The following is a 15761-nucleotide window of genomic DNA, read 5'->3' as shown; positions in this document are numbered from 1 at the left end:
TGACTCCCAGGGGTGTGGACCTTCCTGGCAACGTGGGACAGAAATCCTAGAATGAGCTGTCACTCAGCATCAAGGGATTGAGAAAAACCCTAGAATGAGCTGAGACTTAGCACCAAGGGATTGAGAAAACCTTCTCGACCAAAAGGGGGAAGAGTGAAATGAGACAAAGTGGCAATGGCTGAGAGATTCCAAACAGAGTCGAGAGGTTATCCTGGAGGTTGTTCTTATGCATTAAGTAGATATCATCTTGTTGTTCAAGATGTAGCGGAGAGGCTGGAGGGAACTGCCTGAAAATGTAGAGCTGTGTTCCAGTAGCCATGTTTCTTGAGGATGATCGAATAATGATATAGCTTTCACAATGTGACTGTGTGATTGTGAAAACCTTGTGTCTGATGCTCCTTTTATCTACCTTATCAACGGATGAATAAAACATATGGAATAAAAATAAATAATAGGGGTAAGGGTACAGTATGTATGAATTTTTTTCTGTTGTCTTTTTATTTCTTTTTCTGAATTGATACAGATGTTCTAAGAAATGATCATGATGAATATGCAACTATCTGATGATATTGTGAATTACTGATTATATATGTAGAACGGAATGATCATAAGTTAAGAATGTTTGTGTTTGGTTTGTTGTTACATATTTTTTAAAATTTTTTAAATTAATTAAAAAATAGTGCAAAAAGGAAGAAAAAAAAAGAATGAAGTCAGTTGGGTCAGGATTAAAGTAATTCAGAACACAAGGGTAAGGAAAACATTGTCTATATTTTAGAATCACACTTACTCTTTGAGACCAAAGGAAGAAAGATTTATTTTGTTCAGAACCTACTTTTTCTATAGCACATAATTTAACTAAACCTGTCTGGTCAGCTCAGTTGAACAACTGAAACACAGGGGGCCCAGAATAAGAAAGAGATCCTTTAATCCTGTATAGATTATTATAATGTCTGGATACATCCTAGAGTATATTAAGCAGATAATAAAAAAATATTGGCAAAGGTCCTTGAGGGATGGGAGAAAGAATATAGAACTAGTAAACATTACCATCTTGGAATCCCCTGATACTGTGTCAAACTTTAGGGACACCCAAATCAATAGGTCATGCCCTTGAACCTGAGGTTTACTCTTCCTTTTTTTTTTTTTGTTTGCATGGGTAGGCACCGGGAATTGATTGGCATGGCAGGGGAGAATTCTGCCACTGAGCCACCATGGCCCGCCCCTGAGGCTTACTCTTGTGAAGCTTATGTAGGTAGAGGAAAAGCTTAGACTACCTATAGGCATGCCTAAAGAGGTACTTCTGGAGGTCCTCTTTTGTTGCTCAGATGTGGCCTCAGTCTCTCTAAGCCCAAATCTGCAAGTGAAATCATTGCCCTTCTCTTACATGGGACATGATATTCAGGGATGAAAGTCTCCCTGGTGACATGGAAGATGACTCTCAGGGATGAATCTGGTCCTGGCACCATGAGATCAACAATTCCATCCTTACTAAAAGGGGGGAAAGAAGTGTAATTAATACATTATCAGTGGCTGGGAGAGTTCAAAATAGAGTCAAGAGGCTACTCTGGAGGTCACTCTTATGCAAGCTTCAGTTAGACACTGGTACCTCTCATAACTTGACAAACCCTTTCCAGCCAATCCTAAAGAACACCTACAGGCAATATATAAAATTCTACAAAGGTTGCATGCACTAGGGTAACTTTCTAGAAACCTACAACCTCCAGATGGGTCCCTGGTATAAGATAAGTCCTGAAACCTAGCCCAGCCTCTCCAGAACATCAGATAGTTCCCTCTCCCTTCCCCATATTAGTGACAGACCCAGTGTGAAAAATTTAGAATTGTCATAGCCCAAACACCCCTAAAGAGAGGGATAGAAAGCTCAAAGGTGATGGTGGAGTTATACAGAGAAGATAGGATTTAACAAATGACTATGAATGCTGAATCATTAAATTGATGTCTCCAGTATTTCAGAGCAGCTAGAAGTAAAAACCTAAAATTGTGGAATTGTAACCCATGTCAGACTCTGAAATATGTTCTACAACTAATTGTGGTGCTGTGCTTTGAAATCTATAGCTTTTTTAATATATATTATTTTTCACAAAAAAAAGAAGGAAAAAAGTCGATTGTGATGATAAAAAAAATTTAAGCCCTCTAACCTCCTATATTCTGGAGCAGCTAGAAGGAAAAATATGAGAGGATCGTATGGTAGGTCATGAGAAACTCTGGAATCTGTCCTGTAACTACTTGTTGAAGAGTGCTTTGAAAACTATTGCTTTTTTCTTTCTTTGCTGTGTATATATATTATACAATAAAAAAGTTTTTTAAAAATTAAAAAAAAAATCCTCATTCCTATAATTGTAAAACGTGCTATAAAGTGTATGTGCACTGTTTTGGGACAGGAACCATTTATGACTTTGAAAACATGTTAGCAATACCTATTTCCTCTTACATGATGGATCAACTCTGGTTGGAAGATGAACATATTGTAGAGAAAGATATCTAAAATAATTTATTTCTTGAATGTAGAACATTAAATTCATACTATCAGTTGCTTTCTTGAAGGGGGAGTATCATTTTATAGTTCCAGTCTGAGAAAGTAGGCTACTAACCCAACCATATGATATCCAGCACAATGTATTATTATTTTAAAAAATCCAGTTAGGATATGAGCAGATAATTCATAGAAAGGAAAATTTTTAAATGGTCTTAAACATATAAAACATCTTAACCTGATTCATTAAGAGAAATTAAAACTATGAGCTAACACATTCACCTAATATATTAGCAAAGATTAATTTGATAACATATGGTGTTGGTGAAATAAGGGTGTGGGCAGGACACATCTATTGATGGTAAAACCCTCCATAGAGACTGAGACCTGAAAATGCACTCACTCTCTTTGACTTAGCAATTTCACTTCTAGGAATTTATCCTATATTCTTGCATATATGCAAAATGACATACCTACAAGATTATCCATTGCATCACTGTTTATAATTGCAAGAGATTGGAAACAGCCTAGTTTATTTATGAGAATAATCTAATTAAGTTATGGTATTTCCATATAATGGAATCTTCCATTGTTATTTGAAAAGGAGGCAGCTCTACATGTACTGATATGAATCAATCTCCAAGATATATTTTCTTTTAAATATTTTATTGAGAAATCGTCACACACATAGTCCATACATGGTGTATAATCAGTGGCTCACAATATCATCACATAGCTGTATATTCAACATCTGGAAGATTAGTTAAGAAACTGGTTTCTAGGTACTTCTAGAGAGGGAAACAGAATAGCCTAGGGCTTGGGATAAAAGGCAGACTTATTTTTGAATATTTTATTTGTATTTTATATTTTATATCACGTGCACATGTATTACTGGTTTAAATATACTTTTTTAAAAAGCTCAGCCAACTTGGCACTAGAAAACGTACATCTCATTCTCATCTTAATGTTTCTTTGGTTTTTAGAGACTGGTTTCTCTTTTCATGTGATCTGTTTATTGTCTGAGAGAGCATGCCTAAATACTTTGATGAAGAATTGGTTGTACTCCAAGGAGGTTGAGAGTTTAATTGAACACCTCTCCAACTCTGAGAAGGAGCTCACCATAGGGAGGGAGGCTGCAAGGTGCAACCATGGTGCAAAGGCCAGGAGGCTAGTACTACCCTTGCTCTGCCTTTACCAGCAGAGCCTGAGGAAGCTGCAAGATGAAGGAAGCAGTGGATGAGCATGAGTCTCTTCTAGCTCTAACATTCTGTGACTATCATGTTTATTCTCTCCCATTCTCCAGTGGCAAGACCTTCATCTAAGGGAGAATGTCCCTCCTTCTCTTTTGCTCCTGTCACGTACCTTCTACTTGATTGATGTGAAACCAAAGCCAGTTGAGATACCTCTAAGTGGGGAGGTGAGTTCTGGGCTCATGGACAGTCTGGGCTTCCATCATAACTGGGGCCTTTGCATAAGTGACTTCTCTCTTGCAGTCAGATATTTTCTTCAAAATATCATTTGGGATTTGGCAGTTTTTAAATATTTTTTAAATTCTTAAAAAAAAAAAAAAAAGAGTAAGAAAAGAAAGCCATTCAGAATACCCCTGGCTAAAGGACTTTTACTGCCTTTTACCCCCATTGATTTAGGTATTTTATTAATAGGAGTCTAATTTATTCTTTCCTCCTCATCCATTCTTCATTAGCAAATGGTATTTCACATCCCTATTTCTCCTTTTAGACCAGATTGAATGGTCCTTTCTTTCAAGTCTATTTCATTTACCCAGATTCCTATTAATTTTTAAGTAGTGAATAGCTGGTCTAGAATGTAAACTTTTTGTTTTCCTCTAAATCATTTCCTTAATTTTCTTCTCCTCATATTTTACTGAAGAACCGAGGATTGGCCTAGTCACTATAAGCATCTTGCTCAGGACCTGTCAGAAAGGGCTTCTAACTTCTCTACTTTCTGCTTCATGTCTGACTCAACCTTTTTGGGTGAGAAAGACCACTACAGAAGGCGCCATGGGGTGGTTTAGTAGACCCGACTAAGCACTCCAGAGTGAGGACCAATCATTTTAATCTTAGTTATGCTTTTGACTCCTTAGACAAACTAAGAAAAAGCATTTCAAGTCCAGCATAAAAAATGTATTACAGGAAATGCCATCTTTCCTTCTCTTTCCCTATTTCCAGAGACTAATCTGAATCTGGGTTTAGTCCAGGAAGGATTCTACGGAGACTGGGGCAGCTTTGGCACACAGACCATGTTCTAAAAGCCTGGCTAGTGAGTTCTCACTCTATTCAGACTCCTGAATCCATTTAAGACAGGCCAAAGTTATTTGTCATTCTTAGACTGCTCTAAGGAGAAAGGAAATTTTGAGTTAGCACGATGTCTCAGAACTAAATTTGGGTTCTGAGAGTTATTCTAGATGGGCATAAACTGTTAATCCAGTTGTTACTTTCTGGGGTGTAGAGAAAGATCTGGGAATCAAGGACAAAGTGACAAGTTCCTATGCATTGTACTGGTTGTTTTCATCTATGTTTTAGAACTTCCATTCTCCATCTATACAAAATGAGAACAAGTAGCATACTAGGTTCTATAAAGAATTGAGATACTGAATCAAATATACTATAATTTTGGATTTATGTAGTCTCTTTCCTTCCCAAGTACACAGAAATTACTTATTTTCAAAGAGTAGTAATATATCTTAATTTTTCAAAACTAATTAACATAGAGCGGGCCACAGTGGCTCAGTGGCAGAGTTCTTGCCTGCCATTCCAGAGATCCGGGTTCGATTCCCGGTGCCTGCTCATGTAAAAAAAAACCAAAAGTAATTAATAGAGTTTTTAAAGATAGCTATTTTAAAATACCACTTTCCTCTCATTTTCCTTTTGTTGCAGGAGCTACTAGGCAATACCTACCATTTTAATGCCAGGCAAATTTATCAAGTGTTCATTATTAGACACTGTAAAATGGTAAAGATATCATTTAGAAATGAGTAATTGAGCAATGGCAAAAATTTTTTTGAAATTATGACAACAGGATCAGAATTGGCAAATCAGTGGCTTTTTGATGACTAATTAGAGTACAATTTTTATATATAGAATCCTCAAAATTCAGAGATGAATAATACTAAGTTGCTATTTCAGGGACATATTTCATGTTACTCATGAAGGGTGTAGTCTGAAGAGGAAGTTAAAGATTTAGTTGAAAGAAAGTTGTGCTAAGAAAGCATTGCCTACTGTAGAAGTCCTTCTGAGTTTCAGGAAGAACAGAAAACTTTTTAGGTTTATATAAAATATTTCTCTCTCCAGGCTCCAAAGACCAGTGTTCTTGTAGAAGCATCTGCTTCTCCTGAATCTAAAGAGAATATGGTGGATTTTGTACCTCAACTGAAGGGAACTAAAGTTTTTCATTTGATTAGGTTTAAAATGAAAATAACAATAATTTGATTTCCTCTTAATGAAACTGAATTTCATTACCATGGTGTTCCTTAATAAAGGATATGTATTTTAATACTTGATATGTGATTAGGTTCCAGATGTTGCCTCGTGAACTCTATGTCAGAATATGAAGTAGTTGTTAGAAGTTCCTGGTAGGCAAAGCAGAGTGACTATAGATGTCATCCATATTCGGTTTTAAATCTGTAATCCAACTCTCAGTTCTGGTGTTTAAGGATGAAGAATTTATACAACGGCCTCCAGTTACATCACCACCACCCATAACACCATCAGCACGTGCTCCGTTACCTGAAGGACCTCTCACTTCTAAAGAAGCTGTAAGTATTTAAAAAGAAACCTTCCTTCTCCAGATATCTTTTAAGTGTAATGAAAATCTAGAATTTTAACTATTGCAAAATACCGCACAGTTCTTCCTTTCTTCTAAACAGGAAGTTGTAAGCTGAAGTTTAAGTCATCTGATAGCCACTGCATTTTTTTAAACTCAATTATCCAAAAACGGGAAAAAAAGCAACCAATGCAATCACATATCAGACTTAAACATATTAAATCTGCAGGCTAATTACAATATAGGCAAATCCTCATTTTTTTTTTTTCTGTGCCACATGGAAATAGTTTCCTTATGCTGTGTGTCTTACATAGGGTACTGATGTCAGGAAATACCATAAGGAAAACAATATAAATCTTAGGAGAAATGCATTAAATAAGAAATTATTTATGTGTCGACTCTTCCCGTTTGGGTAAAGAAATCTGGGGAAAGGGCAGAAAGCATAACACAAGTAAACAGCAGGGGGGTCAAGAGTTGAGCTGTGTGGTGGCTCTGCTGACTCCTGAAGGGCCAAAGAAGCTGCTGGTGGGACAGATAATCTGTGAACAGAGATGGGATAAACACCCAGGGAATGATCCCAGGACACACAGGGTCTTTAGGCATGTCTCCTTTGTTTTCATGACTAAGGTAAATTATAAACTCAGTTTTGACTTTATGATTTATCAGTATTGATAAAAAAAAAAAAAACTGTCTCCTAACAAACTTAACCTTTAATTATAACTAATGCCTTAAGTCCTATGTTTTGTACCTAGACACTCCAGGCCAAATCACAAAAGACATCCCAGAACAGAAAGGCTAGTTCAAGAGGAGCCTAAGGACCAGTGAGGACGACGAAGCTTACCCTTTCTAGCTTCCTGCCTTTGCAGTGGCATCCATAAAGGACCTCCCTGCTAAGGCTGTATCTGATTTGAAATAGAAGGCTCAGCCAGTCAGTCCGTGGGCAGTCATCCAGATGACGTCAGCAGTGAGCCCAAGCACAGACCATTTAAAGAAATACAACCACAAACTCCATTTTCTCTGTACCATTATGCTATCCCCACTAAACTTTACAAGTTTTGGATGTGAGAAGTCCCCCCTTCTACCCCCATGTTGTTTTGAACAGCTTCGTATTTGTGCGGTGTCCTTTAAAGGGAAGACGTTTTTACATAATGTAATCAGCATGGCGCCTTGGATACCTCTGCCTCCTATGGCTTGGAATTCTGAGTAAGAACTTGGAAACGCCAAAAACTATTCTAAGAACACTTGAGCAACTTTTTTAGAATGACCCATCAGTACCTTCTGAGGACATACTCCCAAGTAAAATCTTTTTGGAGTTAAAGAGAAAATAAGGAGTTAAACAGACTAGCAATCAAAAGGTTTGGCTGTTGCTCAGCTGTTCCGACAGACACCCCCTACCCCCACCCCTTGGGCCTTAGAGGCTACAGGAATCTGGTAGGCTGCCACTATATTCTAGCACATATGGCTTTCATTAGCCACCATTTTGCTAGGAAACATAATTAAGGGTTTAAGGCTTAACCATTTGTTTGTGCTGTGTTTGTGTTTTTCTGGTCTGTTTGTCTTTCACAAATATGACTACTTGCTAGTCACAGGGTTGTTAAACTTGATATAATTCCTGTGTTACCTAGTAATAGGTATTATGTTCAGATATTTATGTTCATTTTCAGTATTATCAATACTGAAAAAACTAAATAGATTGCCATCAGCTGACTCACTGCTTTCTTCCCTTGGGGAGAAGTTACAAGGAAAAAGGTATTTTGGGCTGTGGGTGATAAAATCGGATTTCTTTACTTCTGTGAAACTGAAAGCAATTAGATGGGAGGCAATGAAACCAAGTAAAATTCAGATCTGTCCTCTTTGGGATGTCATAGGAGGAATGTCACCAGTATTTTACAGCACGAATTTGTACTTTAAAATGCCTTCTAAACTACTTCTCCATCAGAGGACAAGCCCTGCCATGTCCTGCTAATAAACTCCAGTTCTTCGGGAATGATGAATCCCTATTGTGCATATGCAGCATTCCATGGAGTCTTGCCACTGGCCTAGCAAGGTGATTCACAATAAATGTTCCCATTTCCACAGTGATGGGGTGTTTATTTTAATTAGCCCGCATTTCAAGAGTTGAATGTGGGAAAGGGATTAGCTGTTAACTTGCTCAACTCTGCTTCAGCTGAGTGATTCATATATATATATATATATATATATATATATATATATATATATATATATGAATGCTGTTCTATAATTCTTTCTGGCTTTTCCTACAAGCAGAGTAGGGATGGACAGGTCAAAGGGCTCCTGGTCACGTTGGGACCAGTTGGCCTTCATCCTTTTTTGTTACATCTTATGCATCAGACACTTTTGACAGTATCTCATAAAAGCCAAAGATGTTTTCATTTCTTAGGGTGCTTGAATGTTGGGTTCCATGTTGGTAGCACTAGCCATGTGATCTCACAGTGCTCTGGTGAACTGAGGGAACCAGGAGGTGCTTGCCAACATGAGCTCACCGGACACAGACTTGGGAAGAAACGTGTACAATTGGTGCAGATCACCACTGACCATAGTCCTTCTAGAGTAAGAAGACAAGCCTCTAGGTGGCTGCATGTTTGTTAAATATATCACTTTTGTGTGCCAAGACATGCATTTGGGAGGCACTACAGTATAAAGCATTTGAATACACTAAGTGGCAACCTAGCAAGAACTTGCCCCAAACTAAGACACTCTCAGCGGTTGGGTTCTTGCTAGCCTGCCCTCTGCCTGTCTCTTATCAGCCTAGGAAAATGGAATGATATGCCAGGGTGCTTCAAAGCTTTTTCCTTTTCTTGCATTCTACTCTTTTCTGCAGACACAGAATCTTTGGTCTATCACTTGCTAATAATCTCACTGGGTTCTACTTAATTGGTATTCTCAAAAATCCAACCTCAGTGGTGAAGTTAGATTTAACATTTGGCTCATACACAGAAGAGAATTCTGCTAGAATAGAGAAATGTGGATGGCACCTTTAGGAACCTGTACTTGTGCCACGTGGAATTCTTTACTTCAATCATTAAAATACTGGTCATTATTGGTGGTATTGAATAATGCTCTGTAATGCTAAAACCTGAAGATTTCACATTTACTACCAATACACATCTGTAGGTAAACTCAAATTAATTTTAAAGCAAACTGGCACGTTAACTAATGACATTTTAGCCTGCTGGCTCCACCTAGTGGTGGCTAGTAAACACAGTGACTTCATTATCATTGACAAAATAGATTTCTTGCTTCATCTGATGTTCATTCTTACTTACCTGAGATCGATACATTACATTAGCAGCACCATGGGACTGGTGACCTCCAGCCTCTGGCAATTAGAAAAGACGAAAAGGCAGTATTGATTAATGCTGTGGCCCTAATCTTTTAACCCTCAGGAAACCAGATAGATATCAGTGGCTCAACAGCACAACATCTTCGTTAGATAAACTGGATTCCTTTCCTCAAGAGACCCAATCTGGTCCTCTAAGTAAAATGGCCATTTCATTTTCTTTCAGGTCAATCTCACTACCATTTATTTGACAGCCAGTTCAGTGTCTGGGGAAGCTTGTGGGTGATTTGAGGAGTAATGGCAAGGACATCACTGTTTATGATAGTGCCTTACATGCCTCCAGCACCTCTCCCCAAGGAATACAAAACCCTTTATAATTTCATCCATTTACACAACACTGCTTCAAGGTAGGGGCAAGGCAAAAATTATCACCAATATTTTATAAGGGACAACACCATCTTAAGGTCCCAAAGCAAATAGTTTTAAGAGCTAAAATTCATTTTCTGGCTCTGTGCACCGAATTATACCTTCTTCAAACATAAAAACAGATTTTAATATCTTGACAGTTGCATATTTACAGAGGGAAACAAAGACACGAGAATTTTACAATCGCGACCAACTCCGCAGCTGCCAAAAATACCTCACTCAGAAAGGAAACTTAAAGCAGCAATCCCATTTTTCCCTACAGCAATGAAAGCTTATTGAACTTTCCTTTGAAAAAAGTATTCAGAAGTAATCCAGCAACAGTCAAAAAAACTAGGTTGTAAGTATAGAGGCTGAGTGTTAATCCATTGAGCAATGGGGGTACTTTGGAGCCAGAATCCACCTAGTGAGTACCAAGATAACCAGCAGGTGGCAGAAGTGAATCTCCAAGCAGCCAAGATACAAAAACATTCAGAGAATTTTTTCCCCTTTCCTGAAGAACGGGGTGGAGTTTGGACAGGAAGAACGATAGGAAGCCAAGATCTGTGATAGTCCCAACAAATATTGTCTGGTCACATGGATGCAGGAAGAATGATCCAGGGAAGGCCCCCAGCTCCAACTCTGACCCTCCAGCACCCCACCCCCCACCCCCCAGTTTCCTATGAGGAAACAATCTGTCGTTGAGGGCTGCTCTGGCCTTGGCTTTCTGCCCAGCCCCTCTGGCCCTCTGACAGAAGCTCTGGCCCATTATGCAGACGTCTTATTCTCCTGTCTTTGCAAAAGGAACACAGCGGTAGGAGGTTTGTCCCCGGGAGTTCTCATGCAGGACCTAAGAGCAAGGGGTTAAAAGGAAATTGCCGGGAAGGGGCGGTACCCAGGGCCCATCAGTCTCACTGTTTCAGTTGACATCCTCTCCCTTTTCACACAGCCCATATAAAAATGAAGCAGCAGCAATTTTTATTGAGGGACCTAAACTGAAAATAGGTTTAGAACATAATTTAAAAAAATAAAACAGCAAAAGTAGCAAAAAATATATGACCTTTTTAAAAACATTTTCTTTTTTTTTTTCTTTTTTTCTTTGTTTTTAATATATAGCAACTGATGCCTCCCAGCCACCAGGAGCATCTTACCCAATGGGTAAATCTCTGGCAACAACCCTTTTAAAAAGACATGTAAATATATACTCAGATTTATACACTTTGTGTTTTCTTCATAGCTATGTACAAAGCCCCCAGTATGGAGCTGGGCCCCAGGGCCACAACATTGCTCCCAGCCTTTGCCTCACCAGCCTTTGCCTCACCAGCCTCTGGTACCAGGTATTTGGTCAGCAAAGCAAATTAGTACCGGAATTTAATAAGCCACTGGCACCATCTCTCTGGAGCAGAGGTCACCTTCGATGGAGGCCTGAATTGCTGACCTCTCCCTTCTTCTGTAGCCCTGAGGACAAGGCACCTGCCATCAAAATGCAAGGGGCAAAACCAACACAAGAAAGCTCAGTAAGCTCTCATTTGCATGCCTGCTTGTCTCCCACTCCCCAACCTTCCAGGCAGTGCCAAGTGGCAGGAAGGGGTCTTGGTCCAAGGGAGGGAATGAAGTGACCTTCGTAAGTACCTGCCGCTCCTCTCTCTCTCTCACAAGCAGGGTGGAGGAAGATGAGGAAGAGAGGTGAGCTCGGTGGGGGAAGGCAGGCCACACAAGAAGGCCTCAAGTAGGCTGCTGACTCCTGCCAGCAGGAAAGGGGAAAGGGGGAAGGCAGTGAGTCCAGCAGGGAGTTGTGAGTGAAAGTTAACAGCTGATGATGGAATCAGGGGAGGGAAGTGGCAGGGTGGTAGTCAGCGTCGCTTAAGTCCACCATTGGCAAGCTGGGCAGGGTGTCGGGGCAGACAGGGCTCCTCAGGCAACGGCTCATGAGAGAAGACAGAATCCTCCCCTGAGGAGCAGGTGGAGCTCCGGGTATCAGGAAAGCTGGGGGAGTATTGGTCCAGGGGCATTGACAGGTCCAGATACTCCTGGAACAGGAGAAACAAAAGAGTAGTGGATGGGGGGGAGGCAGTCTCCTCCCTGCAGCAGGCTTTTAGTTGATAAAAATTTGCCTATGTAAGAAACATGGGAGGGCTCACAGGTCAAAAAAGAAGAGATGTGATGAGGCCCCTCAGGTCTCGGATGCGCCAGCCTCACCTGATTGGAGGTCAAGGCCACAATGCGGTCCAGGTCTTCCACCAGCTGCTTGAAGGTAGGTCTCTGAGAGGGCACTGCATGCCAGCAATCCCGCATCATCATGTACCTGTATGGGGTTGTAAAGCAGGTAGACACAAAAGTTTTGGTGGAGGGACTGGGGGAGGAATGACTAGGTAGAGCTGTTTGATGCCCCAGAAAACTCCCATTTTTTCCACTTCCCCTACTGCCTAGCTCAGAACCTCAGATACCATCTCATGCTTACAGCTCATTGGTGCAGTTACTGGGCTTGTCCATTCGATGACCCTCCTTCAGCAGCTTGAACAGCTCCTCCACAGGCACACCAGGATATGGGGAACCGCCCAGAGTGAAGATTTCCCACAGGAGCACCCCAAAAGACCACCTGTGGATGAGAGCAAAGAGCCACTGGGTCCTACGGGCTCAGAGTTAAGCACATCTTTTTCCATCTCTCCTTCACCAGCCTATCAGATACTTATCCTGAACCCACCATCCCCTAACACAAAACCAATTCAAAGGAGGATGCCAGGAGACAATTCCCAACATCTGGGAACTCAGTGAACAGATATACAGCATGTTGCCTTTTCCTCTCTCTTTCTCTCCAAGATGGAAAGAGACTTCCATCTATCCAGACAAGGAATGTAGGACTCCATTGTACTCAAAATTATCTATCCCAAGCATCTCTGGCTGTTGCTTATTTCCGACTCACACATCACTTTGGTGGGTGTAGATCCGGTCAAACAGTGCCTCCGGTGCCATCCACTTCACAGGCAGCCGGCCCTGCAATGAACACAGGCAACACTAGGGGTGGCCCAGGGCAGTGGAATGAGGACCAAGGACAGATCAGGGCAAGCAGGGATGGGACTCAGGCACATGTTTTAAGTTATCCTACCACACCATTTCTCTGGGTTACACCAGAGCAGTCTAAGGGGAAGAAAGCCTAGTGGAGAAGAGTCCCAGGCAGAGGATATAAGCTTAATGGCTTTGTCAGCACTTACATTGGTCGTCTTTTTATAGTAGTCGATGTGGTGGATGTCCCGAGCTAGGCCAAAGTCTGCGATCTTCATCACATTGTCCTCTGTCACCAGGACATTCCTGGCGGCCAGGTCTCGGTGTATGCACTGTAGAAAAAGAAAGCAGGGTAAGATGTTGGCAAGGAGACAGCAAGGCTGTAAAACATGTACTTCCATCCAGTCATCTGAATCATCCTCTACTCCAGAACTCACTTTGCAGCTGGCAGCCGGGCCCTCTTCCTCCAAGGCTCTCTCCTCTACACGACTTTAGCTCAGAACATTCTATTTCCTTCCCTCCAGCCACTTCAAAAGCCTCCTACTCCAGTCTTCTCAATCATCTTGTTCAGCCTTTTTTTCTGCCTCATGTCCTAGTCCTCCCAAGTCCGGCCTTTTGGATTTATACCTCAAGTGGCTGAACATTTAGGTACATGTTCAGTCTGTACAGGTGTGTGTTCTCACATCCTGTCTCTCCGGAGGAGCGTATCCACGCTGTGTTGGGGCTCAAATGAGCCATCATTTACTGACCACCCAAAGCAGTACTTAACATTCTCACAGACATGACTTTACATAATTCCACAACACAGGTAATCTTCTTCTTAATAGTTTACATTTGAAGAAATGTAAGATAAGTCACTGCCCCCAAGGCTACACAGAAAGTGGCAGTGCAGATTTGAACCTGAGTCTGACCCCAAGCCCACTAGCTACTCCTACTCTACTGACTCCGCAGTTCCTGGAGGGCCTTAGATAGCACCTGTTGTTGGTGCATAATAAGTTAAAGTATTAGAAATTTGTAACCTGGAGTATTAGGAGGGCTGTGTTCCCAACCCAACTTCACCCAGGGGAGTCTTGAGGTTCCACACCTTCTTGGAGGCGAGATATTCCATGCCTCGGGCCACCTGGTAGGCGCAGGACACCAGGTCCTTGGAGGAGAGCTGCTCCTCTGGGTTGTGGCTAGGGTTGTAGCAGTATTCCAGCCCAGGAGGCCGCCGGGCCTGCAGGTATTCCCGGAGATTGCCCTTGGAAGCATATTCCACGATGACATACAAAGGACCTGGGGAGCACAAGGATGAAGGGGCCATCGGGGCAGACAAGCAGGTAGGCAAGCAGGCAACCAGGTTCAGCTTCACCTCTAAGAGCCCTCACCCCCCACTAACTACCATGCATGCTCTCCAACCCTAAATAACTCTTTCCTGCTTCCTCTTTTGGAGAGCAGGAAAATTAATTCCGCTACCCAAAAAAAGTCACGGAAATCGTCTCTACCATAGTCCAGAAAGTTCCTGATCCAAGTTAAGAGCTAAAAACCTTAGTCTGGACACACAACACTTACCTATCCAAGTCCACACACTGTGTACATGAACCTAGATGCCCGTGTTCTCAGAATACAACAAGATCCCAAAAAATCCATTCCCACCACTGATAAAACAGCTTCTCTGTTTAGCCACCTTCCCTATGCATAGCTGAGAGATGCCAGAAGGGAGCACTGGCCAGACCTGCTTAAAATCTTCTTCCTAACAGACACTGCTATCTGACCACAAGGCCTGGGTTGACATCTCAGACCCAACCTCAGGGGACAGCCTGGCTTAGTCCATACCGTCTTGGGTGCAGGCCCCCAGGAGGTTGATGATGTTCTTGTGCTTCCCGATCATCTTCATCATCTCCATTTCTGAGATGAGGTCTGACAGGTCTTTCTCTGTTGCATCCGCTTTACACACAAAGGAGATGAGGCTCAGTCATTTTGGAAGGGATGGAGACAGGAGAAAAGCCAAGGGAGAGGGAATAGGGTATATGCCCAAGAAGTCCCTTTTCTCTGGGACTTGCTCCTCTCCTCTCCTCTCCACTTCACTGAAAGGCACTCCTCTTGGCCTCAGGCCCACAACTAGCATGGCAAGGGAAGGGATTATTCTGGCATTTACAAAACATCACTCACACTTCAACATCTTCACAGCCACTTTGGTCACACGATTGGGTTTGTCTTTGTCCAGCCCGATGGCTTCAGCCAGCACCACTTGCCCAAAGCAGCCCTCTCCCAGGGGTTTGCCTAAAACCAGTCTTTGGGGAAATAAAGGGTGGCATGAGTTGAGGCTGGCAAAGTTCAGCCTTTTAGAGAACAGCCCACCTCCATCTCCATTAATTAATCTCCAACATTAACCGAAAGCAGAATGTTGAATCTATCATTTCTGGAGACATCTGGTATATACCTTCACTCCCTAGAAGGTCTAAATACACACAACCTGCACAGTTAGAATAACAATCAAGGGAACTTCTCAAAAAGTTGGGGGTTAGAGTGTTACCTTTCTCGAGGCAGCTCCCAGCGAGGGTCTTCAGGAAGCTCATATTCGGAGACCCCAGCAAGCATAGGCGTTCCACTGGAAGAGAGGCGCGAGGGCCGAACCAGTAGAATCCCGGAATTCATGGATGCACTGGAGTCAGCTGACACCTACATGGGAGAGTGGGGTCACCCTTCTAGCAAGGAGGGGAGGGGGAGTGGCAGTAGATTCTTTCCTAGTCTGGGTTTTTCACTAAAGGCAAAGATATATTTCTGCTGTTTCTTCCCTAACAC

The 15761-nt window shown here is 41.8% G+C and overlaps 2 protein-coding genes across 24 annotated transcripts in view; one reads left to right on the top strand and one right to left on the bottom strand.

The window, feature by feature from the left end:
- LETM2 (leucine zipper and EF-hand containing transmembrane protein 2) overlaps window positions 1–8353 on the top strand; it is a 41740-nt gene extending 33387 nt beyond the window's left edge. For 12 of the 15 annotated variants that reach the window (XM_077144721.1, XM_077144720.1, XM_077144723.1 and 9 more), the window contains 3 exons: window positions 3795–3908; window positions 6162–6263; window positions 7024–8353. In XM_077144721.1, coding sequence (XP_077000836.1) covers window positions 3795–3908; window positions 6162–6263; window positions 7024–7086 — 279 coding nt within the window. In that variant the 3' untranslated portion in view covers window positions 7087–8353. Of the gene's footprint in view, window positions 1–3794; window positions 3909–6147; window positions 6264–7023 lie in introns of all 15 variants that reach the window. The other 3 variants (XR_013169216.1, XR_013169217.1, XM_077144725.1) reach the window with 3 other exon arrangements.
- Window positions 8354–10935: 2582 nt separating this feature from the next.
- The window catches only part of FGFR1 (fibroblast growth factor receptor 1), a 51852-nt gene continuing 47026 nt past the window's right edge, over window positions 10936–15761 (bottom strand). For 8 of the 9 annotated variants that reach the window (XM_077144709.1, XM_077144705.1, XM_077144706.1 and 5 more), the window contains 9 exons: window positions 15493–15638; window positions 15129–15250; window positions 14793–14903; window positions 14062–14252; window positions 13187–13309; window positions 12898–12968; window positions 12436–12573; window positions 12174–12279; window positions 10936–12004 (listed from right to left, as the gene is read on the bottom strand). In XM_077144709.1, coding sequence (XP_077000824.1) covers window positions 11828–12004; window positions 12174–12279; window positions 12436–12573; window positions 12898–12968; window positions 13187–13309; window positions 14062–14252; window positions 14793–14903; window positions 15129–15250; window positions 15493–15638 — 1185 coding nt within the window. In that variant the 3' untranslated portion in view covers window positions 10936–11827. Of the gene's footprint in view, window positions 12005–12115; window positions 12280–12435; window positions 12574–12897; window positions 12969–13186; window positions 13310–14061; window positions 14253–14792; window positions 14904–15128; window positions 15251–15492; window positions 15639–15761 lie in introns of all 9 variants that reach the window. The other variant, XM_077144710.1, reaches the window with a different exon arrangement.

Source organism: Tamandua tetradactyla, chromosome 26 (genome assembly GCF_023851605.1).
Source record: "Tamandua tetradactyla isolate mTamTet1 chromosome 26, mTamTet1.pri, whole genome shotgun sequence".
Taxonomy (NCBI): domain Eukaryota; kingdom Metazoa; phylum Chordata; class Mammalia; order Pilosa; family Myrmecophagidae; genus Tamandua; species Tamandua tetradactyla.
Note: the sequence above shows the minus strand (reverse complement) of the source record. Positions and strands in the feature narration are given on the sequence as shown.